Here is a 12,267-nt window from a genome sequence, read left to right as displayed (position 1 = left end):
TTCGCCGTCTATATATGACGCGAACTAAATCTCTTTTAAAAGATTGCTTGCATTGTCTGTAATAAATACATACACGCGCACGCGCGTCAAGCAGTTATCTGCACGTTGCAAACTCGTTGTCACTGACTTATTTTACACGGCATTACGGAATTTCTGTAACTCCATATTGTCTTGGATACAATAAATATTATATATATAACATTATATATATATTTTGTTATGTATATATGTGTATATATATATGTATATATATAATAGTCACTATGATAACTCACAGTAAGTAGAAGCACGTTACTTATAATATATACAATGTATATATGTATATATGTATATTATATGTAACGTGCTTCTATTTACTGTGAGTTATCATAATGACTATTTATAGTTATTATAGTATCCATGTTATATTATATGAAGACCACAGGGGAAGAACTTGATAAGTCAATTTGTTTCGATTTTCTGTTTTTGATGTTATTTGGTAGTTAAAATGTATTTTAATTGAGTATTTTAATTATCCAAAGCAAAAAAGGAAAATTTTTGATAGATTCCGAGATATAAACATTTTTATAAAACATGTAACATAGAAATATATATACGTTTCGAACTTTAAAGTCGCTGTCCTCTAAAATTACAAAAATGTGACTTATCAAGTTCTTCCTCTGTGATCTTCATATATAATGAAGCTTATTACATCTAAATTTGAAAAGTAAGTTTAACAGTTTACCGTTTTATATTTCTTTTTTTATTTTTTTGTGTGGGTTTTGTATTTTTATCTTTTAATTTATTTTTTTGCTTTTTTATCGATCAACTGCGAACTGTTAAGTATCTTCTGCTGATGCAATTTTGTTCGGTTTTGTTTTACAATGTTCTAAGCTAGTAGTAACATTCTTAAGATTGGCTGGATTTAATATCTTAAACCAGTGGCAGCTTCGTTAGCATTTTCCGGATCACGCGTACTGATACTGGATGATGTCTGAGTCGTCTAAGCGTATTAACAAACTAATTAAGGCCAGTGTTCGTTATACCGCAGCACGTTGTTAACGAGACTGCGCGCGCGGCATTTCTCTACGCGTTTCTATATTTATTTATAGAACGGGTCACGTGAGACGATACAGGGTCAGCTATTATCTAGCTATCTAGCAAGTGTTGTCGTTATTATGCGGATCGGATATAACGAGGCGGTATACCTATATAATAACATCATAATGTGACATTTACAATAAACACCGGCGCAAAGACCAAAGTTTTCTGCCTGAATTTGTAAGATTTAAGATCAATCTCAAAGATAAAATTCAGATTTTATCAGATGATATTAATTTGATACTTAGTAATTTTCTCTCATGAGAACATGTCCTAATGATTTCAGTATTCTCACACATTGTATTATTTTTTATATTTTTAAATATATATTTTATAGTTTTACGGCCAGATTATCTTTTTTTATGATGGTGCAGAAAGTGAATTAATAATATGGCTAGTTTTCTCGTAAAATATATGCAAAGTTCATATAAAGAACGCGAAGTGCATATAAAGTACCGTAATACTATCGTCAATTTCTACTACCGTCGTATCTACGATTTAAATACTATTATCTCGGGGCATTTAACACTGGTGCACTTTTTCTAAGCGCATATTACACTTATGTGCTCCAAAATGTGTAATTTGCATTTATCTTGCGCAAATGATATAAAAAATTTGTCAATAGAACCAAAATTATTATTAAGATAGAATATCTGATGTCTGAAAAACGTCTTTACCAAGAAATTTGATTCGATGAACTTTTCAAACGTTTCACGTAAACCGAAGCTATTTAGAAGGTACAGACAATTCAAATCCTCGTTAGACAGCGTAAGATAAAAATTACAAGTTTGCATCGATTTTCGAACGACGTCCCATCACTCACTTCTGATTATCTCGAAGCGGATACGATACTGTTCGATCTTTGCGAAAAGTGTTACAAGAAGCTCGACTACTGTTAGTGTCTACTCGCTGTAACAAGAAACATAATCACGGAAACGTTAATACTAATGATTAATAATACTTTTATTAATCATTAGTATTAACGTTTCCGTGATTATGTTTCTTGTTACAGCGTATGTACGTGCATTTTTGTTTCCGCGATAAAAATGTCGACTAAACATAATACATTGATTTAATCATTTATACATTTTTCGTTATATTACCGATTTTTCGTTATATTACCGATTTTTCGTTATATTATCGATTTTTTTCTCTCGTAGAAACAGTATTTAGTTTGAACTTCTCCAAAAAGTTTTAGTGAAAATCTAAGAAAATTGAAAGAACACCATATATTGTTCGAACTTAAGAACGTACATACTCGGTTATACAGGGTGGACCAAATAAAGAGTGTTACAAGATATTTTCTCTATAACTACTGCAGGTAATAATTTAAATTTTTTTTAAATTTAAATAAGACAACGGGGCTGACAATGTAATGTGTGAAGAAAAAATATGGGAACCTTCTTGAGAGCAAAAAAGGGGCCTCTTCTCTTTTTTTACTTGGAACGAGGCATAAATTTTCATATATTCGCATAGCTCTCATTAAGCCTGATGACATTTTTTTATTCTGCATTGTTAAAGAGTTATGGCCAAGAATTTTAATAAATGTAATCTATTGGACACGTTTAGACTTATTTCAAATCTGTTTACAAACAAACATCTGTTTACATTTACAACATTTAACAAATGCTTTATACTGACTAGAAATACGTGTATGTTATTAAATACAAAATTTCGAAATAAATAGATTGAACGTGACGGATCTGTTTTATGGCCACCTCAATCACCAGATCTAACGCCATTAGATTTCTTCTTGTAGAGTTACATAAAGTGATAGCAATTGCTCTAACAACGAAGGAGAATATGAAAATAAGAATACGTACTGCTTGTATATCGATTACTCTATCAATGTCGTCGATTACTCTATCAGATGCAAAACAATATTCACAAACGCATGAATAAGTGCTTAGAAGCCCGCGGACATCATTTTAAAACATTTAATAGAATGATTTTCAAACCATACATACATTTCCATTAGTTTTATCTTTATTTGTTCATGTTTATATCTGTCAAGTTGTAAGTATCTTGTAAGAAATTCTTTTCTCAATGCCGAGCTATAACTCTAACAATGCAGAATAAAAACCAATGTTTCAGATAAATGTTATCAGACTTGATGAGAGTTATGCAAATATGTGAAAATTTATGCCTTATTCCAATTATAAAAAGAGAAGCAACCTCTTTTTTGCCCCCCACATGTTTTTTTTCACACATCACATTGTCAGCTTCGCTGTCCCATTTAGATTAAAAAAAAATTTTAATCAATATCTGTAGTAGTTATGAAGAGAAAATAGCTTGTAACACTTTATTTGATCCGTCCTGTATATGAATATAATATTGAGAGATATAGATTACAGAAAATTACTTTCTCTTTCTCTCTCTCTCTCTCTCTCTTTCTTTCTCTCTCTCTCTCTCTCTCTTTCTCTTTCTTAACTTATTTAGCATAAATATGATCAAAACAATGTTATCTTGAAAAAGTCAAAATTACTACTCAAATTGAATGTTCCTCGTTGAAAATTCTTAGGAAAGACGATACGAGTAATGTACTGATTCTTAGTGTACTGTTTATTATAGATGAGATTATATTTGTTTTACAAATGTTTCAATCCAACGTCCGGATCTTCTTCAATGTATTCTAAATGTTTAACGGTTAGTTTGATGGATTAATATGAGAGCGGAGAGTTCACAAAGAATGACATGATGTTAAATACAACAACTTACCAAGAATAAATCAAAGGAGGAGGCTGCACATCTACAAAATGATTGGTTATGTTTATTAAAATAAATGTCAATATTAAAGAGAGTCAACGTATAATAATAAAGATGTTCAGAGTTTAAAGTCAGTTATTGTCACCAACTATTCCACGAGAGGCAACCTTCACATTAGGACTTGCACATATATCATAATCCCCACACACTGGAGTAGATGTCAAAACAAGAAACTCAGAACAAAGAAACAAAGAAACAATTCAATAACGTACGTTTTCAAACTATTATTTCTTTTTTTAAATGATTCAAGAAATAAGAAATAAGGTCTTAATTTTTTGGTATTTGATATTATGTTTATAGGATTTGTTTGTAGCTTATAGATCATTTCATAAATATAATATAGATCATTTAATATAATATAGATCATTTCAGAAATTGCTCTTTTATGATAAAAAATTCAGATTATGATCTCAAATAAAACGACATTAAGATATTAGACAATGAGAATTTTTATCATAAAAGAGCAAGTTTTGAAATTATCTATATTAAACTACAAGCAAATCCTATAAACATAATGTCGGATACCAAAAAATCGAGACCTTATTTTTCATTTCTTGAATCATTGAAAAAGAAATAATAGTATTTGAAATAATAATATTTGAAAACGTAAGTTGATGAATTTTTCCTTTTTGAGTTTCTTGTTTTGACATCTACTCCGGTATGTGAGGATTACGATATATATATACAAACCCTGAAATGTAAAGGTTGCGTCTCGTAGAATAGTTGGTGACAACAACTAACTGACTTTAAACTCTGGACATCTTTATTATTATACGTTGACTCTATTTAATACTGACATCTATTTTAATAAACGTGACCAATCACTTTAGAGATGTACAGCCTCTTTCTTTGACTTATTCTTGGTAAGTTGTTGTATTTAATATCATGTTATTCTTTGTGAACTCTCCGCTCTCATGTTAATTTATCGAACCACCCATTAAACATTTAGAACACACTGAAAAAGATTCAGATGTTGGATCGAAACGTTTATTAAAAAAACGAATATAATCTCATCTATAATAAAGTACATTAAGAATCAGTACATTATTCATATCGCCTTTCGTATTCCTAGAACTCGAATGTTCTTTTGTATAAATGTTGAAATCGTTTAATTTCTGAGTCAGGAACATTAATTTTTTGCTACGACAGTACCTAGTATTTGCAAAGAATCTGTGCAATCACACATTCTTGCAAACGGCTTAAATATTGCTAGCGTTTCTATAATTACAGGCGTCGGGCATGCCATGCGCACTTAACGGAGAGGTAATCGCGTTGCACACCTGGCGCAACATGCATCCTTCCACGCCCTTGCCGCAGCAGCAGTTCGACCGCCTCACCAAGGATATCGAACTGACCGCATTCGATGAGGAATCTGTTGCAATTATGGCAGTTATCGAGTACGTTAGTCCTGTTTATCTTTCTTAATGTTTTTTGGGATAATATAAGAAACTTTCAAAATTTTTTCAAAATAGGTTTTTAATTGAGAAACACACAAATATCGTGCGGATCTGATTTTTTAACTTTTAATTTGAAGCTTAATTTTTATACAGAAGCTTAATTTTACGCGAAAGTTTTTATTATAATAAAGACTGAAGAAAACCTAAAGACAAACTTTTTTTAGTCAATTATTGTTTATTTCTGTCTCTCCTCAAAGAACTTAATTGTTGTTACACAACTTTATCTTTAAATGATATTCTGATATTTTTCTTCGAAAAATAACGGATATAATAATAAAAAAAGTAAGATTTTAATTACACAAGTACTGTTTTAGTGCATTGATATAAAAATTTAAAAGATAATTTCTTGAACATTTGATGTAGATAGATGAAAAACAAATGTACAGATAAAACAAATGTTCATTAAGCGTAGTAATATGCATTCTATTTATCAGCATTTCAGGCAGTCTACCTATATTTTATTGTCTGAGCTCTATAAATGTTAGTTAATTTGTACAATTAACTAACTTGGCGACGATCCTTTGGGATGCACCGACGAACTGCACAGAATCTCGTAACACTCACTCTACGCGTATTAAAGCCACGCGCGCGACGCGCACGTTTACGGAACAAGTTGTCAAGTGAAATACATCCGTAATTGGAACGCCGCCTGTTTCGTTCGTGCTACACGAGGATTTGCTACTGCGAGTTTTGCGCCGCGCGCTCATATCTACCACGAGAAACAAGCGCGTGAAACGCGATCGAATTGTGATTCTAGACGATAACGAGCCCGAAACTTTACGCCGGCATTTTCCGAGCTTTCCGTTGCTTTCACAGTATTATTTTGTATGTCATGTAAGGTGCACGCATGTTACATCGAGAAATACGTCGCGTATTAAACATGCTATTCAGAGAGATTTTTATGCCAAAACTAACAAAATCTCATTAAAGAAAATTTTATAAAAATTTAAAAATTGGCATTTATTTGAAAAAAAATTTTATTTGAAAACAGAAATTTATGAGTAAAATATCAAACAAATTTTAATTATAAGATTATCATTATCGCATATTAAGTAAAAAGAGGATCAATTATCTCATTATTGATATTAATTTTAATTTGTTTGATATAATTTGTTCTCGTCATTCTTATTTTCAAGTCTGACAAGAATGACTCAGTACACGCAAAAATTACGGTTATATTTGTTGAAACTATGAATGATAAAAACATGAACACACTTGATACGATCTGAACGTTTGTCTTTTTATTTTGCGTGCATAATGTGTTTTATTTATAAGACGAATAAGTAACTTGTTAAAGAAAAAGTAGAAAAAAGCACATCTTTTGCGCGGATCCGTAAACGTAACTAACGGAAACGTAATGGAAGCCCTGCGGCATCAGTTGCGCTTTTCGCGATTTACTATAGTCCCGCGCCGTGCCAAAGTATGACAAAAGAGTTTTTCGCTCTTTCTCCCTATTCTGTTTTTTCTTCAGTAGATATATATATTACAGAAGTGTCTCTTAGTTCGCGCTGACAGTAAGTCGAGAATTATAAGGCGGGTTTGCCACGCGAAACAAATTGTGAGCACTTGTCTCGAGAGCAGAAACGTTAGTAGACATTAAATCCGACGTGTGATTTACAAACATATTTGATTGATAAAAAAATTTACATTAGTTTATTTCAGTCTATTGATTTATATCATCAAAAGCATGCGTACAAGCATGTATATACTACACATATATTACGTTCTCGCGATGCTTTTTTGATATTATGTTATAATAATTAATCATATTTTCGATATATTCCTCAATAGGCAAATTTTGAAAAAATTGCACAAAAATGACATCATGAATGACAACAATTTTGCAATGATTGCACTAAAATGATTCGCCATAACGCATCAGTTTTGTCAAAGTAAAATTTTGTAAGTAATATTTGTCAAAAATTAGAAAAGAGTCGTTCTGCATTTCCATACGTATATATGTTAGCGTCAAAACCCGAAGTCCGGGCAGTTTTAGGATTGACTGGTCAATGCCCGAAAAATCTAACCTAACCCTAACCTAACCCTAACCTTTTTTCGGGAATTGACCAGTCAATCCTAAAACTGCCCGGACTTCGGGTTTTGACGCTAACATATACATGAATTAATTTAAACTATGAAATATATCTACGGTCATACGAGCCGATCGCAGGATGTTGTGCGGAAAAATGCGTATTTTAAAAAATTAGTTAGGGGGGTAAACGGGATCTCTCATATGTGTGATGCAAATCCGGCATCCGATAATGAATTTAAGAATTGAAATTCAATTCAAAAACTCGCATGTAAAAATTTACACGCAAACAAATATATATATATGTATATATATATATATACGCATTTTTCCGCACAACATCCTGCGATCGGCTCGTATGACTGTAGATATATTTTATAGTTTAGTAACTTCTCGAGCTTCAATAAGATTTAATTGTTATGAATTAATTTAATTTCTTCATATGCAATTATATTTCTACATGTTTCAAATATCACTTAGCTGAAATTATTTTCTCAATTATTGAACAATTTCTTTTTCAATTTAATTTTGCAAGCATACTGCTAAGATGATTCGCCATATTATTTTGCCAAAATAATAAATTTGGAAATTAATTTTGCAAACAATTACAAATATTTTATAAAAGATCAATATTTTACATCTATTTCTCAAAATATATCTACATAATTGCACATCACAATTTTCATGCAAGATTTTGTCACATAATTTCATAAATGTTTTCCTATGGGGTACTGTGTTCTCTCGCAGCCTCGACGTCTCTGCCAAGAGGAGCAAACGTGGAATGTAGTTGACACTATCTTCCACCTAGCAAGAACACAACGACGACGGAGGCGAAGGACGAAGAAGAAGAGGAGGAGGAGGACGAGGAGGAGGAGGACGAGGACGAGGACGAGGACGAGGACGAGAACGAGGACGAGGACGAGGACGAGGACGAAGAGGAGAACGAGAAAGAAGAAGAAAGAGAAAAAAATCGAGAGGGTAGCGAATAAGCGTTGTTGTTCGAGTTCCGATATCCCGCGACGAGAAATATCAGAAAAGCGTTCGCGCGTTCGCGCGTACGTGCGTGCGTGCGTACGTACGTGTGTGCGTGCGTGCGTGCGTGCGTGCGGGCGTGCGTGCGGGCGTGCGGGCGTGCGGGCGTGTGAGCAAGCGGGCGAGCGAGCGTGCGGAGGGTGAAGAAAGCGTGGATAACGCGTGATCTGTACTTGTGTTGCCGTGTGCATGGTAAAGGGGCACGCCAGTAAAAGAATAAAAGAGAAGAAGAAGAGTTCCGTAGGGACGGTGATTTTCCACAGATCGTAGGATTTAGGACAAGAACTCGAGGATCGTTTGCGAGAAAACTAAGGACGCGCAATCGTCTGTACAAATCGTACATAAAACGACAATCTTTCGGAAATAAAAAGAAGAAATAACAGAGAGAGATAAAGAGAGAGGGAAAGATAGTCTGTCAGACATGAATGTTACTTCGACACTAGAGATACCTGACAATGACAGCTTCTACAACAACGGCAGCAACGGTCTCGATTGCGGTGGTGAGCCCCATGCATACGGCATATGGGAGCGCGTATTAATAGTGGTGGTCGCTGTCGTTCTCAGTCTAACTACGGTTATTGGCAACATCATGGTCATGATATCGTTCAAGATTGACAAGCAGCTACAGACGATCTCCAACTATTTTCTCTTTAGCTTGGCTGTGGCCGACTTTGCGATCGGCCTAATCTCCATGCCTCTGTTCACCGTATACACGGTGATGGGCTACTGGCCGCTTGGGCCTCATGTGTGCGACACATGGCTCGCTCTCGACTATCTTGCGAGCAACGCATCGGTCCTCAATCTGCTTATCATCAGCTTCGACCGATACTTCTCCGTTACACGCCCACTCACCTATCGGGCAAAGAGGACTACTACCAAAGCCGCCGTCATGATAGGTGTGTGTAATAGACAACTTCTAATTGAACAAGAATTTTTATAATAATTATTGGCCTTTTTTTCTTAAAAGAAATATATATATGTGTGTGTGCGTGCGTGTGTGTGTGTGTGTGTGTAGATGTGCATAGATATATTCAAAATGTTAATTGTCTCCGTTTTCAGGATGTGCCTGGGGTATATCATTAGTTCTCTGGCCACCTTGGATTTACGCGTGGCCATATATCGAGGGTCAAAGAACCGTACCGAAAACAGCGTGCTACATCCAATTTATTGAGACAAACCACTACATCACCTTCGGCACGGCCATTGCAGCGTTTTATGTTCCTGTTATAATAATGAGTTTTCTCTACTGGCGAATTTGGAAGCAAACTAAGAAACGACAAAAGGACTTGCCGAACTTGCAGGCTGGCAAGCAAGACGCGAGCAAACGCAGCACTTCGAGGTGGTAACTAACTCTTTCAATTGTTTCTCTCCTTCAAACTTGTCAGCACGGCACCAAAAACTACAACTAAGACCCCTGCACAAGAAATGGTAACACATTGTCCATTTGAAAAAGCAACTATGTATACATTTTATTAATGCAGAAACGAATCTAGGAGGGAGAGGACATAATCGATATTTATGTTTCGAGCTGCGGTCTCAAGGGATGGCAGAAACTTGAAACTTATAAATAGAAAATAATAGAAATATAATATTTTTGTATATATATATATATATATATATATATAACTTAAGTATTAGAGTCGTTGCGAGCTTATATGCTGGATGTCCGTGCAAATATAAATATATTTCCTAACTTTCTTTAAGCGTATAAATTAATAATCTTCTTTTTACAAGCGTGCAAAAAAATGTGTTTTTAAAGAAATAGTGATAAAATAGATATATTAATACGAGATATAAGCAAATCACTACAAATGAAATAGTGCGTACAAGCTAAAACTTCGTATCTTTTAGTGGTATGAGACAAAGTCATTTGAAAATAGACGCACCCCTGATAGCCACCTGTCTGTGTTTTTGCTGTCATGTTGCCGAAAACAAAACGCTTGAGTTTTCAGCAAATTTAGAACAAGGTGAGTCAGGCATTTGTCTTTGGTTTGACATGACACGTATTCAACATGTGTTGCCGACAATTTGCTGTGTATTTGCTGTCAACGGTTTATCACTAACATAAAGAGCAACATGACAACAAGTTGCCAACAACATATGTCATAAATTTCAGCAAAAATACAATATATCAAAAACGGACAAATATATATTCATTGACAACATCATTTATTGTGAAAGGGGAATTAGTTCAAGATTTTACTCAAATTAATTTTTGGAGATCTGATGTAGTTCGCCGATCAACTAATTAACTCGATGAAAGATACCGGACCCGGAAAAAATCCTAAGGTGATGGGTGGGATTTGAACTCGAGACCTTCATATTTGCAATCCCTGCACTCAGTCCGCAAGACCACTTGTTCCTTACTAAAATATAATTATTTTTGTCTACTTATTCTAAAAGACGGTCATTCGTTTTCGACATTTTAATGGGCTACAAGATAGAATAAATATATGTCAACAGTTTTTACCAACCATACGACAGAAGTACAGACATCGGTGTCTTGTTTTGTTACCGTCGTGTTGCTCTTATGTTGCCGAAAACGAATGACAAAGCAAAGAGTTTTCTATGAATAAAAGTCATTTTGTTGACAACGTACTGAGCAATAGTTGCTCTTCGTTTGCTCTGAATCTGCTGAAACAAAATGTCTCAAATTTGCCTTCGTGTTGTCGATTACGTATGACTATGCATCATGTTTTCAGCAAATACACAGCAACTACTTTAAAACTTCAGCTCAGCATTAAGTTACATCAATTTGCAAAACATGCTTGGCTATCAGGGACGTTATGCTGCAATAATGATCATGGTAGCCAGTGCAGTTATTACAAGTCAAGAAAAATATGCATTTTTTCCTACCTTTTCTCAATTTTTCCATATTTTTCCTGCATGTTATGAAAAAACTAAATACGTCATGTGATTTTACGACCAAAAATCTATTAAAAAGCACTCAAACATTACTTACCGCACCGGGGGCAAAAATCGACCACTTTTTAACATCCTCTAGAAAACTAAAACAATAGGAAGATAAAACATTAAGATTAAACATTAGAAGAAGATGTCTCATCAGATCTGAGCACTTGGCCTGATTCAAACAAATTAAATGATTAATATTGTGGTAGAATGAGAAGTGACCTCCGATTATTGTGGTTATACCAGATTGGAAATTTTGAAAACAGACGTTAAAGAACCAATGCAGAGTGTTTTGCAGTAATAGAATTTTTTGTACAGAGTTAGCTGTCAAAACGTTTTGATCGTTATTAAAATCCTCTTCAGCTAAATAATGCTGTATATTAATAATAAATAATGTTAAAAATGGTGATCTACATATATTTAAGAGAGTATTTGTTAGTGAAAGATTGGTAGTATATAAATAAGAAGTATGACTTACATATAATAAGAAGTGAGTGTTTTTTGTAAAAAAAAAGCGCCGTCACATTTTATTAAGAATTGAAACAATACAATAATTGTCCAAAGATAAAAGAATTTAAATCAGTTGAAGAACGAATGTGTCATTCAACAAATGTGACATTCAACAAATGTGACATTTTTGTATGGAATCCGGTACATAACTGTGATGCCGTTTTTATAAGCATGTTTGTATGTGTGTTAAACATTATATATGTGATGATGTTGTATCTTATGTAAAAACTACCACAAAAAGTCTAACCAAGTTCAAAATTAACATAAACAATACTATCATACCGGCGTACAGAAATATAAATCAGTTATCGAAGTTTAAAACCCACAAAAGTGTAGTTCTAACTTACAAACAAAAAAACGTAGTCTATCTATTGCATCTCTTGTAACAACTGTGAAGCTAAATACAATATATAAGACAGACAATTGTACACCAGAGTGAAAGAACATATTAACAACGTTAAAAAAAGACAAATAAAAAATTAA

At 33.7% G+C, this 12,267-nt stretch overlaps 1 protein-coding gene across 1 annotated transcript; it reads left to right on the top strand.

Annotated features, from left to right (window-relative positions):
• Positions 1 to 8,477: 8,477 nt before the first annotated feature.
• LOC109861812 (muscarinic acetylcholine receptor DM1-like) lies at positions 8,478 to 9,710 on the top strand. The gene is made up of 2 exons (XM_020441627.1): positions 8,478 to 9,260; positions 9,424 to 9,710. Exons 1-2 carry the CDS (start codon positions 8,786 to 8,788, stop codon positions 9,708 to 9,710), a joined length of 762 nt encoding a protein of 253 aa, XP_020297216.1. The 5' UTR covers positions 8,478 to 8,785.
• The last annotated feature ends 2,557 nt before the right edge of the window (positions 9,711 to 12,267 follow it).

This window comes from Pseudomyrmex gracilis, unplaced genomic scaffold (assembly GCF_002006095.1).
Source record: "Pseudomyrmex gracilis isolate BER0280 unplaced genomic scaffold, ASM200609v1 scaffold_1054, whole genome shotgun sequence".
Taxonomy (NCBI): Eukaryota; Metazoa; Arthropoda; class Insecta; order Hymenoptera; family Formicidae; genus Pseudomyrmex; species Pseudomyrmex gracilis.
Note: the sequence above shows the minus strand (reverse complement) of the source record. Positions and strands in the feature narration are given on the sequence as shown.

Bases quoted from the DNA above. Each gene is read 5' to 3' on its own strand.
- LOC109861812 (XM_020441627.1), top strand. From the start codon at position 8,786: ATGAATGTTACTTCGACACTAGAGATACCTGACAATGACAGCTTCTAC. The intron at 9,261-9,423 runs GTGTGTGTAATA...CTCCGTTTTCAG, and splicing joins CAAAGCCGCCGTCATGATAG to GATGTGCCTGGGGTATATCA.